Source organism: Eleutherodactylus coqui, chromosome 12 (assembly GCF_035609145.1).
Source record: "Eleutherodactylus coqui strain aEleCoq1 chromosome 12, aEleCoq1.hap1, whole genome shotgun sequence".
NCBI lineage: Eukaryota > Metazoa > Chordata > Amphibia > Anura > Eleutherodactylidae > Eleutherodactylus > Eleutherodactylus coqui.
Genome location: NC_089848.1, coordinates 94994608 through 95011905, shown reverse-complemented (window position 1 = coordinate 95011905; position 17298 = coordinate 94994608). Strand labels below are relative to the sequence as shown.

At 46.7% G+C, this 17298-nt stretch overlaps 1 protein-coding gene across 2 annotated transcripts in view; it reads left to right on the top strand.

Annotated features, from left to right (window-relative positions):
- The window catches only part of MAP4 (microtubule associated protein 4), a 113256-nt gene that overhangs the window by 47850 nt on the left and 48108 nt on the right, over window positions 1-17298 (top strand). For both annotated transcript variants that reach the window (XM_066585499.1, XM_066585497.1), the window contains exons 4-7: window positions 9223-9318; window positions 12820-12918; window positions 15234-15365; window positions 16960-17073. In XM_066585499.1, the coding sequence (XP_066441596.1) occupies window positions 9223-9318; window positions 12820-12918; window positions 15234-15365; window positions 16960-17073 (441 nt within the window). The remainder of the gene's footprint in view (window positions 1-9222; window positions 9319-12819; window positions 12919-15233; window positions 15366-16959; window positions 17074-17298) is intronic.

Sequence of the window (17298 nt, the reverse complement as noted above, 5' to 3'; positions counted from 1 at the left end):
TGCAGGCGGGGTGAGTGTAAAGCCTGTAGGGATGCTGCCCAGCCAGCAGCCAATAGCATTCCCCCTCCACTCTCTACTGGCTTCTGGCTGGGCAGGCCACGGAAGTGTGACACTGTTGTGGGGACATTCCTGTGACCCCCCCCCCCCCCCCCCTTGTGTGTGTGCGGCCGAGCATTATCCTGCTGGAGGATGCCTCTTGGAAGCCGCCATAAGAGGAACACATGTGGCTGCAGGATGTCCTGAACATATCGCTGAGCTGTCATTGTCCTTCATACCACTACTAGGGGTGACCGACTGTCGTATGTGATGACCCCAAACCTCACTCCAGCAGTGGGGGCAGTGTGCCACTCCAAAGCAAAGGCAGGATTGAGGTGCTCACCCCGAGGTCTCTTTTTCGTGACACCACTGCAAACCAAGGCGACGGTGGGTGTCAAAGGCCGTACACCTGATGGGCGTCTAAAGACCAAATGTCCTTCAGCCAAGCGCCTGGAAATGGTTCCGAGACACTGGCCTGTTACAATGGTGCCACCTGTCTCTGGATGGCGGACAACAAAACAGTAGGAGCTGCTCATGTTTGTATCAGATGATCATCTCTACTGGTGGTCTATCAAGGGCATCCTGAACCCAGGCGCCTTGTGCGCCCTCATACATCCATTGGTCCCGACAGCTCCTAACAATCTAGTCAGAACTGCCCAGCTTTTTGGGCAATATGTTGATACGACCATCCAGCTGCTCACACTGCTATAATGCGCCCCCTTTAAAACTCTTGGCGAAATCACTTCAATTGCATCGTAGAGGCGTCCAGCGGTCAGCAAGCTCTACACAAGCTGAAGAGGTCACTACATACAAGGAGCCTCAGAACCTTTTACAGGCCAAAGGTGAAACCACTTCTAGGGTCTCGGGTCACAATCGCACTACATCTAATCGCACCACAACCTTCACAATTTGCCTATCTGCCGGAGATGTAACTGCAGCAAAATGACAACTCCTTCTAGAAGATTAACCCCTTCCCCCATAACTATACAGTCCGGAGGAGCAGTTGTGATTGTCTATTATAATTGTGTGACAGGAACCTCTAATCAGTAGTAAACGATAGGAGTTTATGTCCCGCTCTAAAAAGCTTGTGTGGTAGATGCAATCACACAGAACTGATTATTTTGAGAACCCATAAATACAAGTCTTCAGCTAGTCAGAAATTGGATCATGTGACCCAGCTGAGGACTCCAGGGGTTTCAGATAGAAACGAATAACTGAACTATGTAGTACTAGCCAACTTGTGTATATACTGGGGCTAGTTACATAATCAAGAAAACGTCATTGGTGTGTCCCTTCAAAAGATCTGCTGGCCTCTCCAAAATTCTTCTACAACTTGGAAAAACCCCTGCAATCCGAGGGGCTGAGAGCATCATGGTGTGAGGTATTGGTCCATATGTGTCATTAAACTCCTGTAGTGAGCTGCTAGTATGGGACTGCTGGGCTGCTTCAGTACTCTTTACACAGGTGCAAGTTACCTGGACCTCCGGTCATCCTGCTCTGGTCCAGGTAACTCGTGCCGCAGTAATGTGTCATTCATGCAGCTGTCATGTGGACTATGAGTATACATACTAGACACATGCTTGACTTTCTTGCAGATATATTCTGGACATCTGTGACCTGTCTTCTAAGCAGCATTAGAGAAGCCATAGCTTCTCTGGTGGTGGTGGGGGGGGGGGGGGCGCTAAGAATATAACGCCCCCTTCCCCTTGTTAGATGGTACCCTAGGCAGCTGTCTCGCTTGTTCAGTATCCTGGCCCTGCATATATGCAAATGTTTACTTATGGGGAAAAAATGGTGCAAATCAACTATAAAGTTGCTGCTACAATTTCATTCCTCATCGGTCTTGCATGCCGTGCACTAAAATTAAGCACATATTACTCAAATATCATGAATGCTGCTTGCCTGTTACATTAACTACAACTTGCATGTCATCAGATTTGGTCATGGCTGCATTTTTAGAGAAATACCAGCAGGTGGCAACAGGGGTGTTTGGAAGTTTTGTTACAGAAGCAAAGTGGCTTCTGATTGTCAGATAACAGGAAATAATTAGTTAAGGGCCTAGAACTGCCCAATGGGTTTCAAGGGAACTTTGTGACCTCCAGAATGGCTGCACATACAGGGGTTCTCATGCAAATCGACCTAGTTGCCTCTGTGCCCCAATTGTGTATATTAATAACTTTTGATGGTGTGGTGACTCCAGGACTTGCTTACTACAATTTTGGGAGACTTTAAATAGACGCTCTGATACAACTAATAGATACATTAATGGTGGTACTTCCTTCACAATCCAGAAAGCAGACAGCTCTGTACACTGCACAGTGGCCTGTGTTGGTACTGCAGGCTAGTTCCCATTCACTTCAATAGTACTCTGCCTGTAGTAGCATCCCAGGCCACCGTGCAATGTACAGTGCTGTCTGCTTCCTGCAGCAAAACTGCTAGAAGTGGAACCATCCCTCTAACGTTACTTGGAAGCACTCTCCTCATAGATGACCACACTGGGCTCTACAAGAACATGTAGACAGAGTGGTCACCTACCAGTGTTTGATAGAAACTTTTATGCCATATTTTCCATTGCCCCATAAGTGACTGCTACCTGGAAGATGATAAAGCTGTTGCTATGCCCTGAGATTGGGGTCATTAGTTTAGATGAAGCTACCACCAGATGCTATTATGGGCTCACTACCAGTGCTAATCTACAGTATTTAGCTACTTTTGCGTAGTCTTGGTCTATAGTTGATGACAACCACTAATGACCTGCATTATGTTGGTACCAGCTCACCACAAATCCTGAATACCATGTAAATGTGCGTGGGTACTGTCCTGCCTGTACAAATGGCATTGTTTATGAATTAAGAGGATCAGAATGAGCGGCCATCATTTCCTGGTGTTACAGGAATATATAGATAATTGCATATATTAACAAGATCATTAATATCCTAAGTACAGTCTATGGGGCCTCCTGGGAGAGATCAGGTGACCGTGATGTGTTCATCTGTAGCCCACAAATCTCTCGCCCCGTTAGATGTGATGACGTGGAGCCCGTGCTCATCAAGCTGTGAACGCAGCGCCGTGCCCCAGATTTGAAGATTGTGCTGCATCCCTCAGCTTTGCCAAGTACCAGGTGGGGAGAGCGACATGTAGAGGGAAACCTGTAGATAAATCCTGTGCAGAATGACTGCAGGGGCGGCCGCTGTGGGACTCTGCTTGTGTTAAAGGCCTTTATTGATGTTCCTACTGCAGGAATAAATAGGGTACCTTTTTAATGGAGTAACTATTGTGTAGTCGCTCGGAAAAGTTTGTAGAAGTTTTCAAGTGACCATTCAATTGCTTTTACACAGAACGATGCTTGTTCATTAGTTTTGTCAATATCTTTCATAGAGGGGATCTCCATGCAAATTTGTTTGCAAGTTGTTTAAATAGAACCACCAACTTTACAGCAGACTACATTTGATCAACCAGCGACTAATATATAGATATAATTTTCGATCCACTTTTTGTTTGTGAAACCAATGTATTAAAGTGGTTGATAGGTTTGGGGTCAGTCGCTTGGGACCCTGACCAATCAGCTGATTGTGCACCCGCTGACAGTGTCGCAAATACACGAGTCAGATCAAAAGCAGTGGAAGTCTCTGCTCTGACCTCCTGTGTAGTGGCCAGCGCTTGTAACTGCAAGTGTGGGTCTCATTGAAATCAACGCAAGCCGTGCCAGCCATTACAGAGGTCTGAGCAGATACTTCCGCTCCAACCCCTGTGTATTTGTGACACTGTCAACAGGCGCACAATTAGCTGATCGGTCAGGGTCCCAAGCGACAGACCCCAGCTGATCAATAGTATTCTCCCCTGGAAAACCCCTTTTAATTATAGAGGGGCTGTCAACTTTAATGACCAAATGGGTCACTTAGCATCATACCCAACGGATTGTGCTCAACTTTTGTGTGCATTGTGATACTTTTGGAGGCAGCAAGGTTTACGGTACAAACAAGGTCGCGTGGTGGTGGGGATTGTTGGATGTGGGTGAGCTATTTCTGATAATTATGTCCATGTAGAGACTATGTGCAACCCTATCGGCATCAGTTGTGTTTATTGGTTTCCTGGTCAGGGCTCCCTGAAAGACAGTGGGGTTTGTTTTTTGAGGGTGTTTTTTGCAATCCCTTGTACAACAGTGGACGAATTTCATCTGATTTCAGACATTTTGCAATATGGCAACAATTCTGGGCCACAGTTATAGATTTCTTCTCTCAAGGAGACACTTGCCTTCATTCCTACCTTAAAGAAAATTGCAGGGGTTCCCTACATTAATGGGGCTTTGGAATCCTCACTGTAGCATTAGGATCTTCCTTGGCTTGACCTAAGGACTCAAACTACTAAACAATCCCTGATTTAAGGAAATGTTCCCTGTCTTCTGAAAAACAGATTTATCCTTCACATGATGGAATATGGTCTCTCCAGAGCAGGGCTTATTATTGATTTAAAACTAGGGATGTTGGCTTTACTCCTCTCCAGCTGCCACTTGGCATTGAGCATGCTGACCTCAGACTTCTGAATGGCTGCTTGGACATGGAAACCCCAATCCATGAAGCTCCTGTTGAACAGTACTTGTGCTTGTATTGCTATTTGGAGCTCAGCCGTGCGTTACAACCAAGGGTATACTGACCTGACTAGTTGGTACGGTACCACCTAAATGACACTGACCCCTAATCTTCTACCTTTGTCTATGCAAGCTTCGGGGCTGACATCCAGGTACGATCATTTAAGCAATGTGGCTGAAATGCTTGGAACCAGAACTTGAAAGGGGGGTGTACGTATTTTCTGACCCAGTAGTCTGTTACCAGGTACTTCTAACAGCCCCCATTGGCTTTACTGGGAATATAGCAAAATCTTCCTCCTGTTTTTTAAAACTCAAGTCATCCTAATTAGAAGTGGCAGACTAGTCAACAGCATGCGGTACTAGTTGTCACGGTAACTCCCGTTCTATCCATCCTTCGTTCCAACTGTAACCACCCACATCCCTTGTAATGTATGGCTGCGAACCGAACAACCCCATCCAGAAATAGAACGGGAAGGGTGTAGTCATAAACGAGACAGGATGGAATCCTTCTACGGAACTGCGGGAGGTTCAGATGGCGATGCACTCTTTTTGGGTTTGTGGCCAAATGGCATCAAAAATGGTTGATACATTCTATGGGTTAAATCTAGCATAATCCTAAATATAATCTCACAATTTTGCTTAAATTCCGTATTTTGCTCCGTTCAAAAGCCGTATTCGCAATTCATTTGCATTCGAATATGCTTGAAGTTCAATCTATTAACATTTTTACAAAGTAGCTGCCAACGACCTTGAGAAAGCGGCTTTAAACGTGAATCAACATGACCTCTCCTATTCATATACTCTACTAGCACCAGTGTTTTTGGTGCTGCAATGCACCACTTACTAATGCGGTGTCGTGAAAGGGACTGAAGTTGGTCACAGGTCCTAAAACAGCAGAGCCGGACAGCAGCCATGTGCCTACAGAACCTGTCAGTCATGTGATCAGTCACTGGGACTCTGAGCTCTGCCCCTGATCACATGACAGTGACATCACAGGTCCTGTAAGCACACAGCTGCTGTCAGGCTCTGCATGTGTTAGGACCTGTGATTAAGTGACTGTTGTGATCACAGGCCGAGCTCAGAGCCCCGGTGACTGGTCACATGAGGGTGACATCACATGTACCTCATACAGTCACTCACAGGTGTTCGTTAGTGGTTTGATTGGGGCATATGTACATCATAGAAATCTGTCCCCCTGCTCGAACCATGCTGTCCCAGAACCTGTCTTGGACTCTTTTGCTGCCCTGTTTTACTACAGGGTGGCCATTCATGTGAATGGTCATTCTGTTATACTACTTTCCCTGCAAAGCTGGATGACTGGCTATCTTGGTTGTTCACCATCTTTCCAAGAAGCAGATATTGCAAACCATATGTAAAAACTGGCTGAATAGAGTATTTACCAACCTGCTATATATCACGTTATTACATGGTAGCGCTCGGGCTTGATTGGATGAGGCAGAGCTGGGTCCTAAATTAAAAAAAAAAATAAAAACATTTTTTGCATATAGCTGCCATTAAGTAGAGCAAAGAGACATGAATCCAGGCATATTGTCTAGACAGTGAATCCTGGCGGTGCAGCTGTGTAACCAGGCAGCCGGCTCCAGATCTGCTGCCAGTTGCTTCCAGCGTTTTTTTTCCTGATCAGTAACGAAATGTGACAAGCACCCACAGCCATGACGAGAGTGCATCTATTCCGGGAGGCTGGAGAAAGCACAAACATGGATGCCGAGGTCACAAAGTTTACATTAGTGAAATCTATTGTAGAAGACTGTTGGTCTGTCCACCCAGCCCCTCTTCATTTTTTTCCCTTAGGTTTGCACCATGGTACCTTAGAGTAGAATTACAGTAACAGCCATTCTGCTAAGATCACAAACCAAAAGTATTTGCAAAGTTGCTCAAACTTTATGTAGACTTAAATCAGTGTTGCACATTTTCTAAGAACGGAGCAGCTGTTGTAATACAAGTGCAGGGCATTGTGGGAACAGAGATGGCAACTGGAACTGTGCAGCGCTGCTTTGAATGCTATGAGCCCTATAAACTAGACTTATGGGCTCATAGGAGCCGACACGAAGCATCTGCTGCATGCCCCCTCATTCTATGCGTGTGCCAAGTAGTACACCGTATGCGTGCGGTGGAAGCTTTGATGGTGCACGGCAGGGAAGGGAAGTATAACCTATCCCCAGGTTCAGCGGGACTTTAATATAACTCAGGATTGGTGCAAAACAAGTGAAGCAAAGGACTTGCAGAGCTACCTGGCACTTTTTGGCAGTGTTCACACCAGCTTTAAGAGCTTCATTCAGGTTTTAACTTTCTTGCTCCATTATGGCAGCATGAAACAATCCCTGGCTATATGGATCTGTTCTCTGACTGCACCAAACTGATCCAATTGATTAATTGGGTCTGTTCAGTATTTTCCCATCCAGAAATGTTGTAGGCCCAGAATGGAGTCGCTGAGGAAGATAGATGAACGAAGCCCAGTCCCCCTACACGCTAATTGCCATGGTACTGGAATCTAAGGCCTCCTTCCCACGAACGGATTTCCGCCGCGTAATTCGCGGCGAAAATCCGCTGCGTTGCCCGCAGCTATTAGGTTCTGTTGAACCTAATAGCACAATGCTCACGATGCGTAATTCCAGCGCGGAATTACGCACCGCGATTTCTCCCGTCCTCACCCGCAGCATGCTCTATTTTCTGCGGGTGAGGACGGGCTGTACGCACTGACGGCTTCCATTGCAGTCAATGGAAGCCATCCGTTCACGCTATCTCCCGCTGTAACCAGCGGGAGATAGCGTGAAAAAACGCTTTCCCGCCCACCGCCGCGCGTCATATGACGCCATATGACGCGGCCGGCCGCGTCACGTGACACGGCCGGCCGTGCACGTGACACGGCCGGTGACGCGGCGGTGGTGGGCGGTGACGGGCGGTGACGCGGCGGCGGTGGGCGGGGAAGCGATTTCACGCTATCTCCCGCAGGTAAGTATAGGGGCTCTGGGGGGCGCCGTGACGGGCTTCACTGCGTAATATTACGCGGCGGACCCCGTCACGCTCGTGGGAAGGAGGCCTAAAGCTTTCATAGAATCGTAGAGCTTTGTGGCTTTATTTCTTAACCTTGACTGTTGGGCCCCCTGTCCACGGCCATGACGGAATAACGCTGGCGGTATTCTGCAGGGGGGAGAGCTGTCAGGCTCACCGCAAATCGTAGCATGCCGCGATTTGAATCCCGCGAGCGGAGAGTCGCTATGATTCTCTGCTGGTGGATGTCGGGGCTGCACTTTCCATATAAACGCTATAGAAAGCGTTCACTGCAATACCCGCATTATCGCTGCGGATAACATTAGTGAACTACCGCTCATGGCCAGGAGCCCTTAAGCTATCCCATTTGGGAGATCCAAGTTGCCAATCACATCCGTGTAGATCTGGAAAGACTACAACCACACTTGCATGTAATATTTGCCTTTTGAAAGCTGAATTCATTTCTATACAAGATTTATGCATAACCTTTATATTTTGTAATGCGAGTGCTTTGGCGATTGTTGTAAAGAGAACCTATCCCCTTCAACAAGCTACACTTAGTTCTTCCTGCTTGTACAGCCACTGAACCAGCAGGGGTTTACTGGGATATATGAAGTCGGCATTCTAGGAGTTACTGACAAACTCTTTATTTATTTATTTTTTTAAATGCAGGTTTTAAGTAGAGAATAAAACTTGTTGCAAATGAAGTGCAAAGATGGGGTGAAAAGCAAAATGTATCTGAATCTTCTCAGCATTTTATGTAGAGAACCCCGACGCCTCGTCCTACTTTCCTCCATTACTCTAAAGTTTTTAGCTCCATGGTTGCCGACTCGGGAATATCCAGTGATCAGTATTGCTTCAGATACTTGCTGCCTTAACTTTTTTTAAGTTCCCTTGTCCGACAGAAATAGCTTCCACTTTAGACTTCCCCCTTGGTACTTTAGGCAGTGATGCGTGAAATCTCTCCAGCGTTCATTAAGAGACTCAGCAGCACGGCTGAATGTAAATGGACGAGACCCCGGATAATAGGGAGCACTACTTGCAAAATTTCCACCTCTTATATAACCAGAAAGAGAGCGTGGCGCTTCTGCTCCTCGGCTGAAAGTAGGTCAGAGAGTTTTGAGTGTTATGATATGTGTTCACTTATGGTTCGCAGTCTGATTAAAAGGGGGGAAAAAGCCTATAAAATCTCTGCTGCTATTGGAACGGAGCTTTATTCCTATTAATCTCCGGGTGACAGCGGCCCTTGGCTTTTGCTTTGTCATCAAGAGAAGGATTTTACACTCTGGTAATAGGACAATATGCACAGAGGTCTATAGAGACGGAGGGGGGTGCGGTTACTGCTGCAAAATACATTCACATCTCCGATTTCCTTCATGCTTTTGTGTGGTTCTAATCAGCCAGAGCCTCCTGGTTCATGAATGGCAAAGCTGCAGTGAGGCCTGACAATAGGCAGAGCGTTGGGATGAAACGATTGCTATAATCAACTTTGTGTTTAGTACTTGTTAGCCTTATAGGAGACAAATTAAGTAGAACTGTTGTATCACATCAATGACTATAACATCACTTATGCTTTTTGCTTGCAGATCCATTCAGAATAACCGGAAATGAACACATCTTGGCAGATCTTCTCCTACCTCCACAAGTACAGATTTGCCCTGGCTTCACAGCGCAGCTTCCCGGTACGCTCTCCTATAGCCGGAGTCTATATATAAACATAGTTCAGTTGCACAGACGGCCTGACGGCTCATTTATCATCTCCGTCCAAGCTAGAGAGCAGATGCTTATAATAAATCATGGCCTAGCTGCTCCTCGGCTATGTGCATGCTAATACTAGGGGTGCGCTAGCTTGGTTGGGGGTTTACTGAGACCGCTATTACCTGTTAGACCCCACGAGTGGATACTAATTGTGAATTCCGCGAGTGATTTGATCCCGTGGTAATATGCGGATCAATCAAATGCGTTTTTTGGTTATTCAGTTTCGCTCATTAGTGGGTCGGAATTGCGTAACCCGCTCACAGAAAATAGAATGGAGCATATTCTATTTTTACTGCAGGTATCTAGGACCTAAAGCCCGTTGTGCTCTATGGTCGTGGATATACCCACACACATGCGCAATTATATTGCATGTGGGCAGCAGGTACCTGCGTCATCACTAAGCAATGACGTGGGAAATGCTAACAAAAAAAAGCTGTACTGTGCATGACCGCCTGTGTGAGTTCGGTCATACGCAGAACATTATGCGGCCGTACGCAGGCTCACTGCTGGAATCCTCTATGGGCCTACACACGCCGAATCTGACCTGCTCGTATGAGCCCGGCCTTAATCCTATGCTGACCCAGTATATAATCTTGGCTGTGGTGGCTCTCAGGAAGTATTAAATGGACTTGTGTTGCCTTTTAGTCTTATTCTTTCCTGGGAAAGTTGTGTCATCCAGTATTACAATTTCCACAGATTGGTACCCAGCTTTCCCAGACCTCTCTAACAGATCTGGGTCATGCTGTGATTCAGTAACCTTTGATCTGTTAATGGGAAAGCTGTGTGATTTTTACTATCGTAAACACTGGACAGACAAAGATGGTTGCCCTGCTTCTGTGACTACCTGATGCACACTGCGTATTAGTATTCATCTGTGTTCTGGCCCTACATCCTGCTCTGACTGGCCAGCGATGCCAATTAAAGCATACATAATGTCTTAGACTACTGATGAATATCAATGCACAGTATGCATCATGTAGTTGGAGAAGCAACACTAGGACTGGAGGATTGCTTTAAGGGCTCATTCACACGACCGTGTCTTGCACTGCGTATTACGCATTCTATGCACGTGACACAATGAATGGAGTCAATGAAAGTACATAGATTTTCATTGATCCATTCACATTAGCGTAAACATTTGCGTGTAGATACGTATGTGGAAAAAGACCGTTACATGCTCTTTCACTGCGTAGCACGCGCAAACAGCCTTATTCTCTATGGGTAGCATATGCAACGCTCTCCATACGCAATGCATTACATATGGGTGACGTTGCACACGCAACACTGCTGTGAGACAGCAGGGAGTTAAAAAAAAAATCACACTGCGCATGATGGCGTGCATGAAATACGCAGCCATGCGCTGCGCACTCACCACAATACACAGCGATGAATCACCGCAGGCCAGTAAAACGCTGCGTGATTCACGTGGTGTTTTACGCATGCAGCCGTGAGAGTAAGCCTTAAGGGTCCAGTTAGAATTGTTACACAGCTTCTCAAGGCACTTTTATATTATAATTGGAATAAAACCTTAGTGACCCTCTGGTCCTGGACAAAATCTGACTGTAGCAGGGAGGTTCTACTACCTGGTGCCCTCTTGTATGGCGGTACTGCTGTGATCTGCTTGTTTCTGGAGCCGCTGCAGTCATATGCAGTCTTCCAAGAGGACTCTGCTTCTCTCGTCACTAGTTAAAGCTCACTGTGCATCAGTAGTCACATTAGCAGAACTGGCCAATCAGAGCAGCATATAGTGTCTTAGACTACCGATGCGTAGTGAGCATCAAGTAGCGTCAGGTGTGCCATAGCCAACTTGGAATACTGCAGACGGACCCCAGAAACGGGTGAATCTGCAGTAGTAAAACTATACAAGAAGGCGGCACCAGGTAGCCTAACTCACCCTTGATGAATAGTCCTGCGTCTAGAGGGTCCTTTAATCCAGCAATGTATTGGTTTATCTGCTTGCAGGAAAGCTGGGTGGTTACCACTCATGTGGGATTCTGACACGGCGTTCGCATTGATCCCAACTGTAGCTTTCCATTTACGCAGCTGGCTTCCCACTACAGATATTTATGGTATATTGATGGATGTGCCATAGTTTGACTGGTGGAGTCTGACAGCTATCCTCATATCAAGGGTGCCCTGGCCCCAGTGTCAAGTAGCCCATGCATTTGCTGTCACTCCCCCTTCTACTTAGCTGATGCCTTAGATATCCATAGCAGGGTAAACCCCTTTAAGCAGGAATTGAAAAAAAAAAGGTGTGTGACAACCTCTGAGAAGAGCTATTAGAAGACATTGGTGGCAGGCAGTATGGCAGAAGTGACTTGGATAGCACACTGACTTCCAACATCTTGACAGAAGAGGACGACTCAAGGACTTCATCTACCGGAGACTTCTTGATGTTCACGGAGTTGATCTCAAACACTTAAAGTGCATGTGAAGGCTTCCTCACAGCTTGTCTTAAATGTGCTGTTAAGTTCCTCGCTCTTACACAGTGATGTAATTGGGCTAATAAGATGACAAAAACACTTCTTGTTCTGTGGAAATCGCATATAAAGCCCTGACCCTGGAGTCTGCTGGATGAGGGGTCGTCCTCCAGTCACACAAGTCTATTAACGCATTACTAGAAGTCCAGTTCTGCAATGGCTAAAGGGTGGCTAACCCTGCAATCTGTGTACTCTATGCAGATGGACACGGTTACCAGTCGTTTACAGCTTGGGAGAGATTCAATATAGACTTCAATAGAATACGTTAAAAAGGGAAGAAGGCATGCTCTGCCCGCAACCTTATTAATTGCAGTAGGTTATACTGATCCGAAGCTCCATGTATTGTACCTCAGAGCTGCCCTCGCTGTGCTGCTGGTGGAGTCACTGGATGCATACGCTACATTGCAGTCCTGGAGGATCTGTACACAAGTGATGTCCATTCTGTGAGCTTCAGAGCTGCATTCCCTGGTTGTGGTCTTAAGCATCTTGTATTAGCAAGGCTTTAGTACAACTTCAGTGGCCATTACCCAGCATAGTAGCTGTCCCTTTGCAACAAGTGGTGACCTGATATCACGGACAATCCCCTTGTAGCTTTCGTGTTAAGTTGAGATAAGATCGCAATTTGCTGATCTCACAGTGGATGGAGAAAAAGCCAACATGAGTCGGTGCATTACGCTCAGCGGTGATGCATTAGCAGGACTGTGACTACACTAGGTGGGGTGAATCATTGTCTATGGATACCTTGGTGACAGTGACTCACCTGTTCACTGGACCCCACGTCTAAGGTGTCACTGTTGTTGCACTGTCAGCTTGATGTAGCCAATAGTGTTAAATGTCCCGTCTTTCAATAACCCAAAAATCATATATTGTTCGAGGTCAATATTTTTGTTCTACAAACCCATAAAGCGGCTGATTGCTTGACCCTATATTTCATGTTCCTTGCAGATTCCTCTGCCGGGTTTGATGAAGGATGGCTGACTGATTCTTGCTCTAAATCCGGAGACACCGACACACAGAGCGCAGACGCGTCTGAGAAAACAACCGGTAAGCTTGAGATATGGATGCTGTGCACAAAGTCAAGATGGTTCTAATGTGCCGATGGAAACTGACAAGAATGTTGGCTTTTATTGAAGACTTTCACTTTAACCCCTTCAGGACACGGCCCTCTTTTGTCTTGACCTCGCCACGTGTAAAACCTTTTTTTTTTAAACTTTTTTTTACCTTTTACTTTTTTTTTTGTCCCCCATAGTGTACATGAACTTGCAATGGTTTGATCGCTCCTGCAGTATGAAATACAATAGGATTACATCATACCGCGATCTGACAAGCAATCTATCAAGCCACACCAGTCATGGCTTGATCGGTAATCTGCAATGGCAGCTCTGCGGGCTTTCAGAAGGCCCCGGCTACTATGGCAAACTAACGGCACTTCACAATCTCATTGCGGGGTGGGCCAGCTCGGGACCCCCAAATTTAGATTGGGGCATATAAATGTCGCTGTCAGAATTGGTGGCACTTGAAGGGTTAACAGCGGCTGTAGTGATCCCAGCTGTTGTGTGTGGCTGTCTGCTGTTAGAAACAGCTGGCACCCACAATGAATTGCTGTGGGATCGCCCCTCGATCCCCCTTCATACAAAGGCAGCTATCTAGAGTGCCTTTTACTCTGGAGGACACAATGCACTTATATATTAGTGTATTACATTGTGTTCAATGGGAGCTTCGAAAGGTTTAATTTTCCCTTTGGTGGAGCCAGGGGCGGGCTGGGCATGGGGGCAGGAGCCATGTGGGCCCGCTCCTGAGCAAAGGTTTTGGTCTGACTGGCCTTTGCACTTAATGTCCCACCGCTGGTATTGCAGAGAATATGTGCATTAAGTAGTATGCTCGCAGAATTTGACATCCTGTGTTTCGCACAGCCTAACTTGCTCCGACGTTCAGTGAACTTTAAGTGAAGAAGCCGGGAGAAGGAGCGAATTGGATTGTGCAAGGCAGTGCAAAACATCAGGTCCTGCATGTCTTACTAATGCACATATTCTTGGCAATACCAACAGGAAGTGTTGTGGGACCCCGGATGGGTCGGGGGTCCCACATTAATTGCAAGAGGGAATTGTGTCCTGTTGTTCAGTGGGGATAAACGAGCAGGGAACCTATTGGGGCCACAAAGGGATTCTTTTGCTCATTAGGGCAATAGTGGAGAACCTATGGCCTTGCCTCGTGTGGCGCAGTGTTTAGGCAGCAGTATGCAGTCCTAAGCTCTCGCTCACGACCTGAAGGTTGAGAGTTCAATCCCTGCTTGGTTCAGGTAGCCAGCTCAAAGTTGGTTGACTCAGCCTTCCATCCTTCTGAGGTCGGTAAAAATGAGTACCCAGCTTTCTGGGGGTTAATAGCCTGAAAGCATTGCGGAATAATTTGACGCAAGTAAGTCTCTTTCACGAAGTGGGGTCACTAATCTGAGTTTTGCTGTGGAGCCCCATGATGGAACCCTGTCTTTCTGAGCTTGGGTCAGCAGACCTGTGGTGGTAGGGCTGTGTCACATCTGGAAAAAGTGCCCTGATCTGCAACTGGCCATATGCAGAATAAATATAGCGCCCGGTTCTGGTGCTATATTAGCTTGATTCTGGTATTGAGTTTACTTTGAGCTTGCTTCCGTAACTGTATGTACTGAGCTTTCTTCCGGTGCTGTATTTGTTATAAGCTTGGTTGTGGTGCTGTGTTTATGTACCAAGCTCGGTCTGATGCTGTATTTTTGTTAAATAGATTCCCTTAAGGATCAAACACAATGTGGCTAGCTGCACACCGCCAGACCATGCCCATTCATGGTCGTCACTGGCTGCATAGTTTAACAATTTTTGTGGCGACAGCTTTGCTGCGTGCGGAAGCCGCATTGTGTTTCCACCGTTTGGTTGGGCCGCTACTCATGGGCCAGTGCTGGGTGCTTGCCCTCGAGTGCTAGGAAACTTTCTCCAGTGCTCCCTTACAACTAATAGCAGATTGACAGAAGTTCCAGCAACAGAACAGCTTGTGATCGGGCTTTTGTCAAGACCTTAGAGGGGTTTTACAGGCAGCGCCTGCTGTCGGTGCCGGGAAACACTGGGGTTGTAGCGGCAGCCGCTGCTCCAGCCCCTGTGCAGTGGGTGGCGCTCGTAATTGCAGGTGGGACTCTCATTGAAACCGATGGTAGCTGCACCTGCAATTATGAGCGTCCAGCCACTATACAGGGGCCGGAGCAGCGGCTTTCGCTGTGACCCCGGTGTATCACAGTACTAACTGCAGGCTCTTCCTGGAAAACTCCTCTAACATAGTGGATTTGCTAGACAGCTTTAGAAAACCTTCAAACTATGTATTATGATTTTTGGTTATAGCCACTTTTGGGGAAACTCCAAGCGATGATTCGGCAAACCTTCCATTTCAAGTCCAGCAGAGCGACCCCAATTCACATATATGGCAACCAACGGCGGCGGAGCAGATTGCACTCAGTTGTCACAATGCACCAGGTGAGAGCAGGGCTTGGAGGAAAAAGGTCATATTTTTTGTAGTTAATGCATGCAGAATTCTTTTTTGGGCTAACTTTTGAACAAAATAGTGCAGACTTAACATTGATGTGCATGAAAATTTTGAAACCCTCTGCATGAATTGTGAGCGCAGCTCTGGAGTATATTACAGAATTTAAAGAGGACCTGTCATGCCTTTGTTAGTGGGGCTGGCTGCTTAGATTTGCAGCTGCGACCCTGCTGACTTGGATGTCATTCTCTCTACTCCCTTTCAATTCCCAGAGCTGTGAATGTGTCAGGTGGGCGGCCCCCGATCCTCACGGTCAATAGGCGACGGCAGACTTGATTGACATTGAGCGATGGGAACCTCCCACTTTATTTTATAGTGGAATGAAGAAGCCTGTACCGGGGAATGGAGAGCAAGACGCATTGTTGGAGTTCATGGGACTTTGGCTGCAAAGCTATGCAGCTGGCCACGCTGATATGAAGACATGACTAGTCCGCTTTAACTCAATCGGAAGAATAGGGAGTGCAGCTCTGAAGTATGATGTAGGGCATATAAGTATTGCATGTATCTATAAAGTGACTTGGCTTTTTCCACTTGTCATGTCACCCAGGTTTCCCATATCACTGAATGGCGAATCTGTCTAGCTGTCCAGTCATGCATGATGCAGTACATTCCCATGTAACCGGGTAGCTTGATAGAAAACCGAGGGATGTTTAAGTGACGATCTCTTAAAAGGAGTCGCTGTAGTGGAAAATCATCTGTTAACCAGCTTGCATACTAGTAACAGAACGGAGATCTTCAGTAAAGTCCTTTTTGCTTTTCGACGACGTTATTTCTGGCACTTAATTGCAGTAATGCGAACGTGACCTAAAGTGACCTTCCTAAAAATAACCCGTCGGTCAGTCACGGGGTCTGCCGTCTGTTCTGCGAATGTATACCCTTATCCATAGTAGATGTGATAAGTGCGGCCGCTTTCTATTTTTGGCCCAGTTCTTATACGATTTGGGACTGGTGGATATTGGCAGCGAGCGGGTCTCTGCATTAGAGGCCCATTCCTGTGTAACTTCACTCGTTTCAGACATAGTGATCGTTCCTCTCTGGCTTGTCATGCGTAGTCTTTAGCTTGCCCCGTGCAGCTGTCCCTCAGCCTCATTCAGATTTAATCAGTGGACGCCTCCTGTGTCCCTGCAGCCCTTAGGATTGCTGAGGAAGCGCTGTCTAATTTGCCAGAAGCCTCTCGCTGCTCTTCGTCTGAAGACTAAACTGCTGACTCACATGGCAGGACAGAATTTTTTTTCTTTCTTAAAAGTGTTTTCTTTAGCAGCGTGATCAGGGACTTGAAAAACAAAAAAAAAACTTTTGCAGGTCTTCGATAACTGCTGATTTACGCAGCGCCAGCTGGACTCTGACTGGTGGAGTTTCTGCGGAGGGAGCTGCTGAATCTCTTATGCTGCGTTGTTTTTCAGTAGTTTAGTTTTGCCTTTTCATCTGTTGCTGGCTCATCATGCTGGGACTTGTAGTTCCCACGGCAGGGAGAGAACCTGGAACATGCAAGTGGTGGTGATCGTTCGTTTTTTCTGTGCATTTCAGAACTTGAAGGAGTCCAGCAAACATTTGAGGAGTCTCCGTTTGATGCCGATCTTTCCACTGAAAGCCAACTTCTACCCAGATTCGGAACGCCTTATCTGGAAGAACCTGACACAGGTAACGGGACCTCTTGTGCCACGTGTGGGGTCTTATTTCACTAGATAAACATGGCAGCCTGCTTATAATGGAATGGGCACTAGTTTGCAACCAATAGCCTAAATGTGCCCCCCCCCTCCACACACCCCTCCCATGCATGGATCATTATTTTAAAGTGGACATGCACATCGGTGTACAGGCGCTAGTATCTTGTATACTCTTGGGCTGCTCTTTTTAAAAGATCCA